This window comes from Cryptomeria japonica, chromosome 1 (assembly GCF_030272615.1).
Source record: "Cryptomeria japonica chromosome 1, Sugi_1.0, whole genome shotgun sequence".
NCBI lineage: Eukaryota > Viridiplantae > Streptophyta > Pinopsida > Cupressales > Cupressaceae > Cryptomeria > Cryptomeria japonica.
This window is the reverse complement of record NC_081405.1, coordinates 34,236,999-34,257,480: the sequence shown is the minus strand read 5'-3', so window position 1 is coordinate 34,257,480 and position 20,482 is coordinate 34,236,999. Positions and strand designations below refer to the sequence as shown.

Here is a 20,482-nt window from a genome sequence, read left to right as displayed (position 1 = left end):
AGACTGTAATATATAGATAGCAAAATCAGAAAACCAAAAATATCAATGCACATAAAGAGCACCGGAATACCCTGGGAAAACCTCCCATGTGGAGGTGAAAAACCTAGCTATAATCTCAAATCTTATTATGACAAATCAGTATGAGTCTTTACAAATCTGCTTCAACACTTGAAGCAATCAGAACTGCAGAATGTGAACAATAGTATGGAGTACTCAACCTAGGGCATACATAGTAATGAAATGACTTATCTGCAGTACACTTGAATGCTGATTCAAGACACCATTTGCAGATCAATTCACTGCCTCAAGAAGGTTCGCTGCCCTTTGTATCTACTTTGTTGTCCTTTGAATAAGGTTCGTTGTCCTCAAAGGTGGAGTTCGCTATTTCCAAAAAGCCGTTCACTGAGCATAGAAGATGATTCGCTGCTGATAAGAATGTATTCGCTGATGACTACATGGATTCAATGATTACTGCTGAATGAATGTATTCTTTGATTGTCGTTGAAGGAGATCAATGTGTGGAATGAATGTGTAATAAGCATGAATGATGCTTTGTATATATATGTGACATAGCCTCCCAATTTACCTAGGTCGGCTTTATTGTTTTGGGGCCAAGAATAGGATCAAACCTATGGATTACAAGTTACATTCATATAGGTCTTGTCCAATACAATTGTAAGTTACATATATGTCTTGCTTAATTACAAGTTACATTCAATAGGTCTTGTCCTATCCACAAGTTACATTATATAGGTCTTGCCCTATCCACAAGTTACATTATATAGGTCTTGCCCAATCTTCATAGCAAGCTATAATTACATGTAATCCGAACTTAGCTATAATTTCAACACTCCCTCTTAGCTAGGGAGGATTCTAGCCAAATAACAAATCATCATGGACCTTTCCATGATATCCACCTTGCATTGCCCACAAAGGATGGATTCAAAACTTTATTATGCACACCTGCAAGAAATGAATACACACAAATATATAAATACAAATCATGAACTTCTTTCATGATATTCATCTTGCATTGCCCGTAGAGAATGGATCCACCTTGCATTGCCCGTGGAGGCTGAGAAGAGGTCTTACACCTCAAAACTTCTCTATTGAGAAGAATAACCTGCCACCTTGCTTTCCGCAAAGGGTGGTTTCACCTTGCATGGCCCGCAGAGGGTGGAGGAGGTCTTTCACCTCAATCTTCTCCCAAAGAAGGATCCAATGTCACCTTGCATTGCCCGCAGAGGGTGACTCCACCTTGCATTGCCCACAGAGGGTGGAAGATGCAACTTAATGCATCACTAGGACTAAGACTCCCTCTCAACCAAAGTTGTGTTCTCCACAACTCCAAGGCTCTCTCTGAAGTACACAAACTTCACTCGAGCAAGAGGCTTGGTGAGAACAGCTGCAATAGTGCTGATATATTTCAGCTGAATTGCACTTTTTTGTATCATATCACAAATGTAGTGATGATGAGATTCCACATGTTTTGACCTATCATAAAACACAGGATTAACAAACATATTAATACAATTCTGATTGTCACAATTAATTCTTAAAGCAAGAACAAAGCTCGAACTAGGGTGATAGTTACAAACCTTAGGATGACAATTATACCGCCCTTAATGGAATAAAAGAAATACTTAAGATCTGAAGCTAGAAGGAAACAGGTGCACAAACCAACATATGAAGGCACTCTCTGATGAAATAGTTAACAAGCAAGAGAACCCTGTGCACTAGTTAAGATCCCAAACTAGGGTTGTAGGAAAGAACTAATACCACTAACAACAAGGCAGGCAGATACAAGTCTCCAAACCTTTCTTAACAGAGGTAAGCAAATGAGGGTAGAGGAGTAAGAACAACTGTATACAAAGATTGAACCCTTCATATTCTTGTTATGGCCCCATCGATGCCCTCAATTTGACAAGCACGTATATTGTCCAGATTCGTTGTTGATTCATGCTAGCCCTAGTCCTGCAAAAGAAGTAATACAAGATCTACCTTCAGGCTGTTAGGCTTTATAGAAGGAACCTACTCTGATACCATGTTAGTTTTAGGATCAGACTGTAATATATAGATAGCAAAATCAGAAAACCAAAAAAATCAATGCACATAAAGAGCACCAGAATACCCTTGGAAAACCTCCCACGTGGAGGTGAAAAACCCAGCTATAATCTCAAATCTTATTATGACAAATCAGTATGAGTCTTTACAAATCTGCTTCAAGCAATCAGAACTGCAGAATGTGAACAGTAGTATGGAGTACTCAACCTAGGGCATACACAGTAATGAAATGACTTATTTGCAGTACACTTGAATGCTGATTCAAGACACCATTTGCAGATCAATTCACTGCCTCAAGAAGGTTCGCTGCCCTTTGTATCTAGTTTGTTGTCCTCTGAATAAGGTTCGCTGTCCTCTAAATAAGGTTCGCTGTCCTCAAGGTAGAGTTTGTTGTTTCCAGAAAGCAGTTTGCTGAGCATAGAAGATGATTCGCTGCTGATAAGAATGTATTCGCTGATGACTGCATGGATTCGCTGATTACTGCTGAATGAATGTATTCTCTGATTGTCGTTGAAGGAGATCACTATGTGGAATGAATGTGTAATAAGCATGAATGATGCTTTGTATATATATGTGACATAGCCTCCCAATTTACCTAGGTCGGCTTTATTGTTTTGGTGCCAAGAATAGGATCAAACCTATAGATTACAAGTTACATTCATATAGGTCTTGTCCAATACAATTACAAGTTACATATAGGTCTTGCTTAATTACAAGTTGCGTTCAATAGGTCTTGTCCTATCCACAAGTTGCATTATATAGGTCTTGCCCTATCCACAAGTTACATTATATAGGTCTTGCCCAAGATTCATAGCAAGCTATAATTACATGTAATCTGAACTTAGCTATAATTTCAACACATGTCACAATGGAAGAGGTTAATCCTCTTGTGTCCGGGTTCATCGAATATGCTACTATAGAAAAGGGGCAAGGATGCATTATTCTAGAAGAAAGCTCCGTGTGACACTTGTCTTTCTTTCATTTGCTCTTGTTAGATAACTATTGTAAACCCTATTCAGGGTATCTGTGTTTTGATCTTTGTCTAATATGGGCCTTTCGTTCATTTTCAAAACTCTATATAAATCCCTCTTCTCTCATTTGTATGGGAGAGATTGGTGAAATTGTTGCTTAAGACTATTATGATGATAAAGTTCATTTGCATTGCTTTGAATCTCTATGTTATCTCATAGTTGCATGGTTTCATATTTTCTTCAGCATAGAATAGAATTTTCTTTATAAAGTTGTTAAATGAATGCAAGATTTGTAGTATTGGTTGGTGAAATCATTGCTCATACTTTTGATGAACATTTGATTTTTGTTCATTGTGCAAAGTTAGCCTGAGCATATTTTGTGGATGTTTAACTTCTACCTTCGGATAAGTATTGTTCATTTTGATGGTATTATTCATGGCAGGAAAATTCTGAGCACAACCCTTGAAGATTGCACCCACTTTGTTTCTAAGCCTGTATACAAGGACATAGTTCCTATCAGGAGCTTGTCTCTTAAGAAAAGGATGATGCAATTGCAAACATGCAAATAAAATAAATCCAGAAGAGTAAGAAGAACTTCCAGAAAAGTAATTACGAAAATTCTATAAATGAGGAAAACCCATCTTGAGAAATGAATAAGGCTGGTGATTTAAATAATAGAGGAACCCACTATGTGCAACTTCCTTCTTCTAGAGAGGGAATGTGCCGATACTTAAGCAGCAATTACATTTAGCCAGATAACTAAATAAGTAATGATTACATTCCCTCACAATAAAGTACAAAGAAATTAATATTAGAACACATAGTTGTCAATGTAATAAAATCCTCACTCTAATGCTTTAGAGTTTAGACAAGTGTTCTTTATTTGGCTACGTGAGTATTGATGACATATTAGAATACCATAGCACAAAAGCACTCACAATGAGAACAACAATAAAATCTTATCTTTATTGCCTTGAATTTGATGATTAGTAACTTCATTTGGATCTAGATTTTGATATATGGTTGAATATAATGGGACCCTTGGAATTCAACAACCACTATGAGGATTCGTTACTTGCATCAACAGGCAAGCAACATGTAAGATATATGTGTGGAATCCTAACCTCTTCTATTGGCATAGAGCACTTCAAAAGGATCCAGCTCTTATGAGGCCATGCTATGGATTTTAGATTTCAATCAGATAGTAGGGTGCATGCCAATGAAAGATTAGTCATGCATTTTGAGTGTACAATTTGTCTTCCAAAACTTTCATTTTCTCACTTTTGATTTTTATTTCCCTGGTTTTTGCTATAATATGGCACCCTCCATACAGATTTGAAAAGGTAAAAATAGTTTTAGAAAGAGATAACGCAAGAGATTTTATTCTAGATATGAGGCAAGGGCACTTGGATAATTCTGGATCTATAACTTATCAGAGAGTGACAACTTGAATCTAACCTTGGTGTGCCAAAAACTAGGAAATTTTATAATAGGGGAAGAATGGTGATGAATGCAATACCCCAATCAAAAATTTATAGAGGTAGGATATAATGACAGATTGACCTGAAGTTGAGTCTAGAGAGGGGAAAATTATGGACCAAAAGCATGAAGAAAGATTGCAATGAGCTGCTGCTTGAAGAGTACAGCTTAATTTGGGGTTCAAAATGTCACTCTTGATTGTCAAATCAGACAAGAATAGACTTAGCTATGGATGAGAGAAAGCAGTTAATTGTACTTAGTAAAATTGGGAAATAATTGAATAAAAAACTTGAGTAAAGCCAAGAGGCTTAGAGCAGATAGCTAGCTAGATGGTAGGAAGTAATAGGCTGGGACAAGGATACTAGACTTAAGGTGGAGCCAAGAGGATAAGGCTATGAGAATTAGAAATGCAAGAGATGAAACACAACTATAAATGCAAATTACAAAGTGGCTGTGATATCACTAGAAAGTGACTAAGATTCCATTAAGTGCGCTATGCATATGGAAGTATGCAAAACTGAGATAAATGACATCTGCAACGATATGTAGGAATGTAAATAAATAAGAGAGCCTTTCAATGCAAGTAAATATGAAAGCTACTCTAAGCAAGTGTGCAAATGTAAAGCGAGATCATGCACATTTTCTCTAACATAAATTAGTCTACAATCTTAATTAAATTCATTAGATAGCAAATGAAATATGTAACTTAGGCCTAATATTTTCTCAAAATTAAGCATTAGTATCTTTTCGAACATCAGTGGCATGCTGAATTCTAGATCAATCAGAGATCCGAGGTAGAATTAGTTTCTTGGCTAACATGTTTAATGTTAGTGACTTTTGCAATAGAGTCAGTTAGTATTGCATTTTTTCCTCAAACTAGTAGGGTACTGTTGTGACGTATTCACACATCGCCCCATTGCAAATGGGGACCCCCTACTTTTTTCGCTTTGTGGGGTTTTGCTTTCTAGGTTTTAGAGTTTTGTCTGTTAACCTTTGCTTTTCGAGTGTCACCAAGAGGATCACCTGGATAGCAGGCTCTGCTTGAGCTAGGTTGGGTCTTTGGGGCCCCAGGATTAGGGTTTCTTTGAAAGTCTTCCTTAGGGCCTAGTTTTGATCTTGTTGCTAATTGTGTCTTGCTTGGTGAGTGAGTATCATTCTTGAAGCTTCGAGCTAGGTCAAGTTGGTGAGTGATGAAGTCTGGAATGTCATCCTGATCTTCAAATGCCCTGAAATTTGGCTAAGTCTGGAATGTCTGATCCTGAAATTTGGCTAAGTCTGGAATGTCCTGATCCTAAAATTTGACTAAGTCTGGAAAACTGAAGAATCCTCCAAAAACTAGATTTTGCAATATAACTCCTGGAGGTCCGAAACCACTCTCAAACATCCTGACAGTATATATGGAATATAACTTAAAGTATAAGAAAGAAGAAAGATATAAGGAAATGTCACTTATACTTAAATAAAATGATCCTGACGGAGAGACCAAAATGTCAAATTTCGCTCCTGACCCTTCCAAAGGGTCCAGAGCGAAATTCTTGAAAACACTCATTTTTCTTTTAGCAAGAGTCAAGACCAAGGTGGAGATGCATGAATAAGGATCTATGTTTGCCTCCCAAGGAAGATTAGAGTTTGAAAAATCAAGAATCAAGGTCAAAACATGATTTTCACTCCTGACCCTTCCAAAGGGTCCAGAGCGAAAATCCTTATAACTCTTGTTTTCTTCCTTATTTTGGCTAGGCGTTGGCTTGATGGAGGATGAATGGGTATGTTTTTGCCTTGAGAGGGAGTGGGATGCTTTGGAAGATCAAGGTTTTAGCCTAAAAAAGAATTTCGCTACTAACCCTTCCAAAGGGTCCAGAGCGAAATTTCCTATAAACTTCATTTGCTCCCTTGTTTTAGCTTGAAACCTTGCTCCTTAGATGGAAAACGATCTATATTTGCCTCCAGGAGAAAATTGAAGTTTGAAAAATGAACAATCAAGCCCAAAGTGTGATTTTCGCTCCTGACCCTTCCAAAGGGTCCAGAGCGAAAATCAACCTAAAACTCATTTCTTGCCTTATTTGACCAAATTTTGATTTACAGGGCATTTTGAAGGGAAGAGTGGACATGTTTGGACTTTGGAAATGTTTGAAAGCTTTGAAAAAATGAAGGATTCTAGCCAAGAAGGTGAATTTCGCTCCTGACCCTTCCAAAGGGTCCAAAGCGAAATTCCTTGCAAGCCTATTTTTTGACCTTGCTTAGACCACAAACCTTGTCTCTTGGGTGAAGAATGATGTTTTGTTCCCTTCCAGAGAAGATTGGAGTGGAAAAGATGAAGGATCAAGCCAAGAATGAGATTTTTGCTCCTAACCCTTCCAAAGGGTCCAGAGCGAAAATCCTCCTAGACCTCATTTCTTTCCTTATTTGGCCAAATTTTGATGTCCAAGGCATGTTGAAAGGGAGAATGGGCATATTGAAATCCTTAAGGACATTTGAAAGAGTTGAGGAATGAGTGTTTTAGCCAAGGAAGGAAATTTCGCTCCTGACCCTTCCAAAGGGTCCAGAGCGAAATTCCTTACAAGCCTATATTTTTAACCTTGCTTGAGTTTAAAACCTTGTTCCTAGGGCGAAGAGAGATGAGATTTTACCTTGCAATGAAGATTGGGTTTGAAAGAATGATGATTTTGGTCTAAAAAGTGAATTTAGCTCCTAACCCTTCCAGAGGGTCCAAGGTGAAATTGTGCAAAACCTATCTTTTCCCTCAAATTTATGCCAAGTCTAGTGTGGGTCAAGATTAGAGGTGTCCTTAGGCATGTCCTTGAATTTTCAAGAGTCATCAAATATGAAGAAATGAGCTCAACACAAGAAATTCGCTCCTGACCCTTCCAAAGGGTCTAGAGCGAATTTTCTCAAAACCACCTTTTTTCCCAATTTTGTGCCAAGCCTAGTGCTGACTGAGGTGAGTTTTGATGGGAGAGGTCCTTAGAAATGACTTTGACTTATCAATGATTATCAAATGTGAAGGAATTGAGCCAAAAAGTGAATTTCGCTCCTAACCCTTCTAAAGGGTCCAGAGCGAAAATCCTAAAAACCATCTTTTCTTCCAAAATTTGAGCAAAGTCAAACCTGGACAAGCATGAGAGAAGTCATTTGGATTTCCTTAGAATGGATTCTGGTCACCAAGAATGCAAATTTTGAGCCAAATCAGGAATTTCGCTCCTAACCCTTCCAAAGGGTCCAGAGCGAAATTCTTAGGATCACCCTTTTTCCCTTGCAAAATCAGGTCAAACTTGGGTTGGATGTGAGAGGGGAAGTGTTTTCTAGCCTTTTGAGGTGAATTCAACTTGAAATGATGGAAGAATAAGCCTAAATTAAGAAATTTGCTCCTGACTCTTCCAGAGGGTCCAGAGCGAAATTCTAAAATCCACCTATTCCTCTCACATTTGTGCCAAGCCAGGCCTAGACAAAGATGATAGAAGCCCTTGAGATTGCCCTTGAAAGGATTTTTGTCTCCGAAAATGATGATTTTGGGCTAGAGGAAGAAATTCGCTCCTGACCCTTCCAGAGGGTCCAGAGCGAAAATCTTAAAATCACCCATTTTCCTTGCAAGTCTAGTCAAACATTAGGTTTTCATGGCTTGGATGGGTGCGAGGAGACATGTTCTTGCCTTTTGAAGTTAATTGGTGTTGAAAAATGATGGAAATTAGCCCAAACCAAGGATTTCGCTCCTGACCCTTCCAAAGGGTCCAGAGCGAAAATCCTAGGATCACCTACTTTCTTTGCAAGACAAGTTAAAATTTTGATTTTTATGGCCTAGATAGGAGTGAGGCAATGTGTCCTTAGTCTTGGAGGTGAATTCAAGTTGAAATGATGGAGGAGTGAGCCTAAAACAAGATTTTCACTCCTGACCCTTCCAAAGGGTCCAGAGCGAAAATCCTAAAACCCATCATTTTCTCCAAAATTTGTGCCAAGCTAAGCCTAGACCTAGGTAAGATAAGCCTTTAAGATTGCCCTTGAATGGATTTTGGCCACCAAAAATGTATATTTTGAGCTAAGACAAGGATTTCGCTCCTGACCCTTCCAAAGGGTCCAGAGCGAAATCCTAGAGAGGTCCTGTCCCTGGCCATGATTTTGAGCGAATTTTTCCTTTTAGGCCTTCCGAGGATCAAGCAAATGTTGTCAAGTTGAGAGATAGATCCAATTGAGGGTGTCAAGGGGAGACAAAGTGAAAAGAAAGGAATTGAGTGAGGGAAGACAAGCTAGGAATGAATTTCGCTCTTGACCCTTCCAAAGGGTCTAGAGCGAAATTCTTCAAATCAACGATTTTTCCTTTGTATGTGGCCAAGACTTTGATTCTTAGGGCGTGGTTGAGGATGGAAGGATGTTATTTAGCCTTGCAAGATAGATTGGAGTGAAGAAGATGAAGGATCAAGCTTAAAACTTGAATTTCGCTCCTGACCCTTCCAAAGGGTCCAGAGCGAAATTCACAAAATGTCCTTTTTCCTTCAAGATTGAGCTAAGCCAAGACGATGATCAAGGAAAATTGGACCTAAAGATGGCCATAGGCATGTGTTTCAATAGGTTTTGAGTCCAAGAGGTAAGGATTTTGAGCTAAAGAGTGGATTTCGCTCCTGACCCTTCCAAAGGGTCCAGAGCAAAATTCCTAAAATCACCTAGTTTGCCCATGAGGAAGGTCAGGTTGTAGATTCCTAGCCTTTGGTGAGGAGAAGGATAGCGTATGCTTGCCTTGGAAGGCATTTTGGAGTAGAGACATGATGGAATTTGTCCAAAAATGCAAAATTCGCTCCTGACCCTTCCAGAGGGTCCAGGGCGAAATCCTTTGAAACTACTATTTTTTCACCTTGTTGGGGCCAGGCGAGGAGCTAATTGTGAGGTAATGTTGAAAGGAGGTCTAAATGAGCCAGGAATGCAAAATTCCCTCCTGACCCTTCCAAAGGGTCCAGGGCGAAATTCTTATAGGGCCTGTCCCTAGAAAGAGTCTTGAACTAACTTCATTTTAATATCTTTTGTTGATGATTTAAGGTGTGAAATACTATGTTGAAATGAATTTATTATGTCCTTAATCATCTTTTGATTTGTTTTTGCAGTTGAAAGAAGACCAGGCCAAGACAAGGACAACCTTCTCCAGTCCAGCATCAACAAGGACGACCTTCTCCAGTCCAACATCATCAGGGACGACCTTCTCCAGTCTAGCATCATCAGGGACGACCTTCTCCAATCTAGCATCATCAAGGACGACATCTTCCAGTCCAGCGTTCCAAGGAAAGGTACGCCATCCATCCTGCACATTGAAGACAAAGGAGGTTAAAGCAAGGGTTCGTTGAAGAGGCAGATAGTTTCAAAAGAGTTAATTAAAGTTAGCTTCTCAGCATCATCAAATTGAATATCTACCAAGTTGCAAGTGTCAGACAAGGTGGCATCCCAGTCATCACTCCTCCAGTCGGATTGGTCCACCTCAGCGTGTCCAAATTCAATGTACCTGACTCATCAAAGATGGCACAAACTTCGATGTACCTACCTCGGTTATCCATTGGTCGAATATTCCAGAGAAGACGTGTGTCCAAATAATGCAATTATTTCATTGGCCAGAATTGAGTTGTTGTAACAAACCTAATTAGGGTTTTCATTGTAAAATCTCAGCCATTGATCTCAAGTTGATCTGAGCCATTGAATTGTATTGAGGGCACTATATAAGCCCTAGTTCCTCATTTGTAAAGGTTAATAGATAATAGTTAGTCAGGAGTTAGAAGGTGAATAGTTAGAAATAGTGAATAAGTCAGTTAATAGTATAGCAATTAGAGTAGAATATAAAGAGAAGGCAAAGATTGTTGCCAAGATGTTGTTGTAAAAGGCTTGTAAAACTTCATTGAAGAAATGGTGAAATCTATGGGTCGATTCAACAATTTGCATGGTCTCTATACTTCTCAGATTTGATTTCATGTTATTAGATGAGTGGAAGAAATGTGTTTGATTGATGGTGAAATTTGTATATCCATACTACTAGCAGTTTGTTGATTGCAGACTTGCCTTGTGTAGTCAACTGGAATCATCCAGCTTGAGCTTAACTTCAATTGTTGCTTCTTTATTGACATGCATCAGCCTGATGGTGTCTATGCCTGTAGTGATGATCTGAACATCATAAAGCTTTCCTCCGAAGATCGCATTAACCTTGTGGAGATGGTCCTGGGATGTCAAAACAAGACTTAGTTAGAATTTCATCAAAGGTCATTCATTGCTCTTACATTCTTACTGTCAGAATTAGATCCTTTCCTCGCCCTCTTCCTTTTTTCTTTTTTTTCGAAATCTAGGCTAGTGAATTCCTGTGTTCCAGCAATATTCAAAGCAAATCAGACGTTTAGTCATCAAGTGTAAGTCCCCTTGTGATTCCAGCAAAATCACATCATACCACAAAGAGCTTATCCACAAGTAGAGAACCTACATACAAGAACCTTGGAGTTGCCTCGACTGATCCTTCAGCGAGATCTTCAGCAGTCGAGAAACTTTGCTCAAGAGAGGATAAGGTATCTTTAGGTATTTTATTCTGTGTTCGCATGTGCATGAAAAACACATCAACAGGTACTCATGGTAGTATTTCCATGTATTTACATTTGGAATCTGCAATAGCTACAAGGTGTGAAATATATAAGGATAGTGGTGAAATGCCCCAAGTTATGATATTGTTGAGAAAGTAGAGCTTTTGTTGCATTTATCAGGTCCAAAATCAATTCATCATATTTAATGTTGAGGCCCATCATATTTAATGTCAATTTCTAGGTCTAGATGGCACTTTCCATCGGTGTCAGTCTCCTAGTTCATTTGTCAAAATATTTTGTAAGTATATCCAATATATTTGCAGATTATTGAGATGCCTCTTTATGTGGTTAAGGTGTACTACAGTAAAAACATGTTCACTAAATATGAAAACCTGAAATACTAATTAAAGTATCATATGATTAACCATGAAATTAATGTGAGGAAGTTTAAATAAAGAAACATATAATAAATACATAACACCACAATTAGTGTGGAGAAACCCTTTCGAGAAAAAAAATTCAACCACCAAAAAGAGCACAAGTTTATATTAATCCATTAACAACTGTTAATTAATATCCAACTTTTTCTTTCAATCAAACAATATTACAGCAGCACAGCCTTGCTTTATCTACAAATGACTAAAAAATCATAACTTTATAAAAAAAAAGGGGTTTCATAGTGAATATACACATATCTTTCAAGTCAAACTTCTAAACCATGACCTTATCACTTTCCACCATCTTGCAAATAAAATGATACTACACATCAATAGTATTGTATAAGCATGGTACATGGCCCTTGGCCAAACAAATAGCACACTAAATTTTACATCTAATTTGAACAACCCTATAAATTAAAACCAGCTCTTGAACACAATCTTTGTAAGTAAATGTCCTATTTACAAGCATGTGTAGCTGCAATATAATCTATTTCGGTAGTGACAAAAAAAATCATGAGTTGTCTCTTAAACATCCAACTAATAGCACTACCAAATAAACAAAACACAACCACTAGTGGAGCTCCAACTATCTAAGTTACCCACTCAATATGCATCAACAAATCCCTATATGTCCAGCACCTTGTCGACATCATTAGAACCATGATAGTATTAGTCAAAATTTCTTCACACATATCTAAACACTGTTTTAACACAAGTCCTATGCTCTCTAACAAGGTTAAATATAAACTTGCTAACAACACTCACTACTTGGGCAATATCCAATCGAATACAAACTATTGCATACATTTGACTACTAACAGCACTAGCAAAAGGCATATCATACATATCCTCAGAATCATTTTTCAACTTAGGACACATCCAACAAATAATTAGTGCCTATAGGAAAAAGAATATTAATTAATTTACAATCATGCATAGCAATCACCAAAATATAGTGTCAATGTTGGATCCCAAAATCACTATGCACACATCTAGAAGGATCAATCCAATTAACAGCTAGGGAAATGTCATTCTTGAAGAGTGGATAAATCAACTCATCAACAAAGAGTGAGTGATGAAAGGCTAATTATTGAGAGTGGATATTCTCTCTTTCACTTTCGGCTCAGCTAGAGCAAAGAGGGTATTTCTAGAGGCATCCTTAGCAAGATTGAGCACAATTGAAAATACATAAATTGTAAACACGGTACAAGTTTCAATTGTCTGCCTGTCCAAAATTTGTCAGTAGACCGAGGATTAACCTATTGCACATATAACCTCTATTAAGCTAATAAAGACATAATTGCATAACTACAAGATGTAGGTATGTAGGAAATGATCTCTAGGATAAAACTCTTAAGGATCACTTAAAATGTTTCCCTAGATAAACCACTGAATCATGAAATGCATACAAACTTTCTTATTCCTAAACTATTAGTCACAATCAACCAAGAAGAACAACTCATTGAAATAATAGCTGAGATATGACATCAAACAACTAAATATGCTTAATAACCCCTCTCCAAACATCAAAAATTCATCTATGATAAGGAAGAGAACATTACAAACAAACCTGCAATAAATTAAAGTTCTACAACACTTATCAAATTCTTATTAAATTCATACTAGCAAATGTAGCAAGAGAAAACCCTAGGCTTCAATGCTAGCACAATTTGTCACAAGTTTCCCTTAAAATATACAAATGGCCAAGGAGACATTCAGTTGCAAGAATCAACTACAAATAGCTACCTCTCTAAGATTCACAAACTACTATGTTGCTCCATAGGTGACTGGACTTGTAAGAGTTGAAATCCTAGACTTCACTCAATGGTTGTAGTCGCATGTATATGTAATGTCCCCTTCTCAGTTCTAGACTGATGGATGGAGTCTTAGCCTATTTTGGAAACCTGTAGGCTAACTAGAGACTAAATTAGGGTTTATGTCTTCAGGAAGGTTTTCGGAGAGGTGTTTGCAGCAGTTCTACAGTTTGGTCTCTAGATTCTTTATGGGTTTTTTGAGAGCTCCAGCGTGGTTTGACATGCAAATTCTTGGAGATGATTTCCAGACTTACTATTTTTAGTAAGTCATGACTACTGCTCAAAATGTGATGAAAATGACTTTTGACACACTTACTATTTTTAGCAGTATGCTATTTATAGTAAGTACTATTTTTAGCAGTGTTATTTTTGGTAGGATCCTGTGTTCGAACTCAGATGACTATTTTTTGCAATGCAATTCAATGCCTTGGCCTCAGCTCATTTTGGCAGTATTCAATTTTTGGAAGCAAAAGTATTTTTTAATACTTTATTGTTCCCCATGGCCTAGGCATAATTTGTGTTGTGACTTCAAGGGGTCGCCATGGTATTTTTAATTAAATTATAACTTAAGGCAAGTTGGAGGATTTTCTAAGTAAGATTGCCTAAGTTATATTATTATTTATAAGTCATTGTTGAGCGCTCACTTTACACATTATTGGCAATTTTAATAAGGTGACTCTTCTATGATCTTGGACGACTTAGAGAAGGGAAATGTTATTTTTATCCTAAGTCTATTTGGCGAAATATTACACCTACATATTGAGATGCCAAAGTATAATTTGATCAATATTATTTTATGAGTCTTATATTTATCAAAAAGGGCGATTTTGGGTGAAAGAGAGATGGGCGAACTTGTGCAAGGAAATGAAATGAAATGCAATGCCAAATGTGGATGAAATGGAATGGCATTTGGTTTGGGCGCATTCGGAGAGCATTCGAATTTGAATTTGGCTGGCAAAAAGTTATAAATACAAGCCTTGGGCTCTCATTTTGGTATCCATGAAAATTTGTATAACGAAGTGCTACTGGAATGGTGCCAGATTTGTGCTTCAAAGTTGCGAGCTTCCTAGCCTATGTCAGTTTCATGCTTGAGATATAGCACCTAGCTGTGGAGAGACTATTTCTCACTCAGAGCAATAGATAGAGCATATTGAGAATGGTTTGCATCAGTTGGTTTTCTGTTTTGTGTGAGTTTTGTATGTTTCCTGGTTGCTGGAGGGCATCATGGCTCTCATTTTGGTATCCATGAAAATTTGTATAATGAAGTGCTACCGGAATGGTGCCAGATTTGTGCTTCAAAGTTGCGAGCTTCCTAGCCTATGTCAGTTTCGTGCTTGAGATATAGCACCTAGCTGTGGAGAGACTATTTCTCACTCAGAGCAATAGATAGAGCATATTGAGAATGGTTTGCATCAGTTGGTTTTCTGTTTTGTGTGAGTTTTGTATGTTTCCTGGTTGCTGGAGGGCATCATGGCTGAAGCATATTTTCACTCCTAAGTCTCTGTGTGGGCTCCTGTTGTTTCTAGGTATTGGCTCTAAATGTTTCTATGCTTTTGGCGATGAGATTTGTAAGTTTTCAGCCCCTAGTTTTGAGTCTTCAATTTTATAATGCAAATTGTACCTTTCTTCTTAGACGTACTTCTTTGGGGTGTGCATTGGGAAGTGTGTTGTTGGTTTGAGGTCATGTTGATGTTGTCTTTTAGTTTGTATTTGGTCGCTTAATGTATATTGTCAGTTTGGGTGTGTTGTGGGGTGATTTGAGTGAGTTAGGAGAATTTTGGTGTGGATTGGTGTTGCTGGTTATGCATTTCCAGCCTACTGTCTTATATATAAGATTTTCGAAAGTTGGATTTTGGGTGTGTTTTTCAGAGTGTGAGTTGATTGGGTTGTTAGAGGATGTTTTGAGGTCTTGTTGTAGCTGACAATTCTTAATCAGCACTTGGTTGTCAAATTCTATATTCATTGTAATGTTGGTTAGTAGTACTAACAACAACATTTTGGCTTTCTGTTGTCCCACTGCATAAGTGGAAGAGGCTGGCTTAGCCGCCTACCTAAGATTAGCAATATTTCTTAAATTCTGAAATCTTTGTAATGAATTGTAAAGCTGGTTAGTAGTACTAACAGCTATCCTCTCATATTTCTTATTTGTCCCCACTGCGTAAGTGGAAGAGGCTGGCTTAGCCGCCTATCTTGAAATTGTAATACTGTCCTCCCGCTGCATAAGCGGTTGAGTTGATTGTAATGTTGTCCTCCCGCTGAATAAGCGGTGAAGTTGATATTAATTTCCATTTCTAGTCCTCCCGCTGCACAAGCGGTTGAGTGATTGCATTCTTCAATTCTTTGGCTTGTGCTTGGTTGGTTTACCACCAAGTGATTGCATTGTTCTCAATATCCCGTTGTATAAGCGGAAGGGGCTGGCCTGCCGCCCGAGTATTGTAATCATTTTCAGTTATTGGCATATAACGATCCCCTCAACACTGTATGCTCTCACCCTCCCATATTGGACTCTCGGTGATCAGAAAGTGGAAGGGTTACTTTCAGCAGTATTGGGATTTCATTTTCTAACCCTAACGGGTGTTTGTGTTGATTGTAAACTGAAATAATTGAAAAAAACTTAAGGGGAATATTACAATATGTGGAGAAATGGCTGGCTGTTGTTGTATCAAATGAACTCATATTTATAGCATTTTGTTTGGTCATTGAATCCTTGCAACACAAAGAGAAAAGATCCACAAAGGCACAAACAAAAAAGATCCAACTATTCAAGTGAATCGTTACAATACTCAACCTACAGTTGGTTGAATATAATCCATAGTTCTCATGGCTACAATATTGTTATACCTACCAACCCCCTCAAAAGAATTAAGGCAAAATGGAAACACCTCCAATTCACATGACAAAGAAAAGCATATCTGACTTTCCGACTATCCTTCTACCTTACACAAAGAACAAATTATTTCTACATGTCAAATTGAAAAGTATCTAAAGCAGACATACTTGCACGTTAAGCTGCAACATACTGATCCTCGGGCATACATATGCCTCACTACTCATTCAGATCCATATTCCACCCAAAGGACTCGACCTCTAGTGAGACACAAGCACCCTGAAGAGTTGGACACACCCTATACCAAAGTGAAACACTTCATAGTCATTAATATGTCCATCAAGCTTCAAGTCATTAGGTATCCAACATGCATCATTGTCGCATGTTTTGATACAATTTTCATTGTCTGTATCATATGCATGATTCAAACCACAGCCCAAACCATCAAGACAAAAGTCAACACCACAAGACACCTACAATAAAGAACCAAGTTCTTCAATTTGTATCTCTCTTTCAAGCTCACCTCGGCAACTTGTCCTATGTTTGCTATTGAAATCGGAAAAGCAATATTTTGCCTCTTCTTCCTCATTTATTCTAACAACATGCCCTTGTGGCCCACTTGAAGCACAATCAACATAGAGGAGATACAAATATTGCACCAAAAAAAAAAAACTCTTGTATGCCTCCACGTGATCACTATTTTCACAATCATTGAGAGCAAGGCCTTAAAAAATGAAAATTAATGTTTGTAATATCATATATATATATTATCAATTTATTCATTAAGAGCAAGCACGTCCATATTAACCTCATGCAAACAGACAAGTGCAAAAAAGTCAGCATCAATAGCCTCATCATCATCCAAGGAAACAAAGAAGGGCAACACATCAAACAAGAGACTAGTTTCTTGTTCGTTTCTTATATCATATGCCTGTACACACTCAACATAATCAATTTCTGGAATTGATTCATTTGGCTGCATAATTGTGTACGCACATTCCTCTTTGTCCACCAAGCTACCACAAAGTGTAGGCCCACATACCTCAACCTCAATTGGGTCATCATGCATATCATTAATATCATCTTCAAAGGCCAAAATGTCTCATGCAATGAACAAAGAAAGCTAGTCAATGGTTCAATTCGGATTTGAGTTGCTAAAAACAAGGAGAGAACTAGCTAGATCTATACGTACCTGAAAACTAGAAGATCCAAGTCACCAATGATAACAAGACAAATACTTTGACTTAAGAGGTGCCAAGAAAAGCCTTTGGCCAATATGCTACAGCTAAGACATAATGAAACGCCATGTTTCTGCATAAAGAGATTTCGTATATGAAGTTAGGAAAAATTTCTACGCCTCCTAGAAGGTGCCTAAGCAATGCCAACTGTATTTGCGTAGGGTACCAATGGACTATGGAAGAGAATAAGAAACATCAGGGTCACTGCTTTTTCCTATGCAAGAGCATAAGTGGTAATTGAGATTTTGAAGAGCTGATCTTGAAGATCGCAAGTAACATCCAAGGTCCCAAATATCACACTTGACATGAGGGTAAGTACAGGAAATAGTTAATAACCTAAAGGATGGATCAGCAAGGGGAAATTGACTTCTAGGTGACAGATACAGCCAAAATGTCAAGTTTACTCAAATTACCAAACAAACAAAACCAAGGGCTTGGAGTCAGATGAAACATTGATAAGAAAAGGGCACACACAGTTAAATCCGGAAGCTCTATACACCATAACAATTATAGACTGGAAACTTAATGTCTACAACATCAAGGGTAGTCAAAGAAACACTCAATTAGGAATCGAAAACCACTTAATCCCTATGGTATTCTACACAACACAGTTGAACAACCACAAGTGCTGATAGCTCTGTTTATTAAGCTTAAAACGATCTCTCTTTTAAACATTTAAGCCACACAAAGGAAAATGTGTGCAAAGGCCTGGATTCAAGACCTAGAGGGTTCGTCCTCCAACAGTTTCCACTATCTATCTGTTATCAAAAGGCCAGTCAACCAAGGCTGCAACTCCTCTATTTAATAAAAAGAAAGTTGAACAAGCAAAACAAAAGAACTCTTTTAAAACCACATCTTGAGCTTGGCTTCTCTATAGATCGAGCTATTATGGTCACAGTAGGGAAGGGGAATTATAGAAGTCTAATTCGCTGAAATTTACTCGGCTTTAAAAAGACACACTAATTGTCAAGCGTTTCTCTTAATTCCACAGAAGAGCAAGACATAAGGAAACTGTTAAGTCCAGTTTACTTTTCGTAATGTGGCTACAGTTAGAGATGGTTCAGATAAGGCCTCTGTAACTTATAGGCTTTGGGAGATGGACGTCCTGACCAAAGAACAGGGTTCGATTGGACCAAATCTACCATTAATCCTACAATAAATGGCTTCTCAACCAAAAAACATATTTAGAAAATCATTAGTTTGCCATCGAATAATGACTGAAACTAACACAGAATATACATTTGTAATTATCGTAGAATGACTGCGAATAATTATCATTTTTGCAATACAATCTTTAAATCACAACTGCATAGTAATAACAAGATTTTCAAGCTCAAAAATGAAGATAAGAATTAACAAAAACTACCTCTTTTAAGTCATAGGTGAGACAGAATACGCCAAAGCACTCTTTCTTGTTTCCTTCCGGAGTAAGGGTGATATCAGGCGCAGCAGTTGGCGTCTCAGTTTGACTGGATTACACATGATTCTATTTAAATAACTCAAAATACACGAGATTTACAAATAAACTCACTTTTAAACCATAAGTTCCCGCCATAGAATTTTCCTCAGAGCGACTGAACACACAGTTCTGTTTAAATAATCGTACTATATGAAATCACTCATAATTTTCCACTTCTAATATATAAATTGCTGGCATACAGTTTACCTGGGAGAGACTGAACACGAAATTTTAGGAAGGCGAAAATCTTTCTTCGCATTTGATCTTTTGAAGTTAAATTTGACTGATTTTTGAGGCAGGAAAGAAGACGAGGAAATCTCCTTTCTCTGAAGAAGAGGTCGAGATAAAGAAATGTCTGCTGCAGCCATTTTTGCTCTGATCAATTTGGCAGCTTCAAATTTTTTTTAAAATGGTGTATTAAATATGCTTTGTGATTAAATACAGAGCCTTGCTGGAGTTGTGTGGTTGTCCATCCATTTTGAATTTTTGACTGGGTGGGATGATACACTTGCTTATGTGGAATTCATGACTGAATGTTATCCAAAGGAAATCTTGTGTTGTTGAAGTGTCCAACGTGTCATCATCTTGTTAACCGAACATTCTTAACCTCCAAAGAGTTGACGAGATTGATTGCAACACTTTACCTTTAAACCCAATAATGCACTAGCTGCCACACCACACTACACTGTGTTGCAAAACAGATAGATCTGTACTTGTTGGCATAAAACTCCAGGGAATTAAAGATCATCCCGACAAAACTAAGCTAACTCGCGGAATATAACAAAACCTAAACATGCTATTGGATTGATTGTGTGACCCTGAAGAATATGGCCTACGTTGTCCCTTCTTTGTTGTTAGCATTTTATTGTTGCAAATTTTGTAAAGTTTAACAATGATGTTTAAGGTTGTTAAAATAGTTGGCTAACGGTTATTGTTTTTTAAGTTGATGTACTTCAAACATTTCGTAATTTAATATTAGGTATAGATGGGTTATAATATAATTATAAGATTAAAAATAAAATGATATATATTTGTAGAAAAAAAATGTATCTTCATATAAAATGATTTAAATTAATTTAATAAATATAATTGAAATGTAGAAAATGTGATCTTAGGTTAACATGTGCATCAATTTAGACACCTTTTTTTTCACATACATTTCATTTAGAATAGGTGTGAATGGGTTTGACTTCAATCTACAAGGGAGAATCAAACAGACCTAGATTCGCACCTAATTTGTCTAGTTGAGTGTTCATTGTGATTGAGGATTGTTTGAAGGTGTAACAAAGTAGGCAAAAGAAGGCATATGTGAACTAGATTAATAGAATGCATGAAACTAGAAACAAAAATGCAAAACAAAAGTATAGATCTGCAAATGAGACACAAAGATGCACTTGTGACATAAATCAGGAACTATCTAGGTAGGACAAGGGTGCTAGGAATTGGGATCCTAGAGTACTCTAATGTAGAAACCATTGTTAGAAATAGGATTAGGAGGTCCTTTGAAAGCAATCCTCAAAATTTGGGGCAAAACTAGGAGGCCACTAGCACCTAGCTCTAGTGTTTGAGGATTTTTTTGTTGCTCAAAGTATGGAATTGTTTGTCATTGTTTACTTGTATCTTTTGATCATTGTCAACCCTTGGATTCAAACCTATA

At 37.5% G+C, this 20,482-nt stretch overlaps 1 protein-coding gene across 3 annotated transcripts in view; it reads right to left on the bottom strand.

The window, feature by feature from the left end:
* The window catches only part of LOC131048648 (malate dehydrogenase [NADP], chloroplastic), a 113,364-nt gene extending 94,014 nt beyond the window's left edge, over positions 1-19,350 (bottom strand). Inside the window, exons 1-2 of one of the 3 annotated variants that reach the window (XM_057982686.2) lie at positions 19,033-19,350; positions 18,733-18,835 (exon numbers count right to left, since the gene is read on the bottom strand). In XM_057982686.2, the coding sequence (XP_057838669.1) occupies positions 18,733-18,835; positions 19,033-19,193 (264 nt within the window). In that variant the 5' untranslated portion in view covers positions 19,194-19,350. The remainder of the gene's footprint in view (positions 1-18,732; positions 18,836-19,032) is intronic. The other 2 variants (XM_057982685.2, XM_057982684.2) reach the window with 2 other exon arrangements.
* Positions 19,351-20,482: the final 1,132 nt, after the last annotated feature.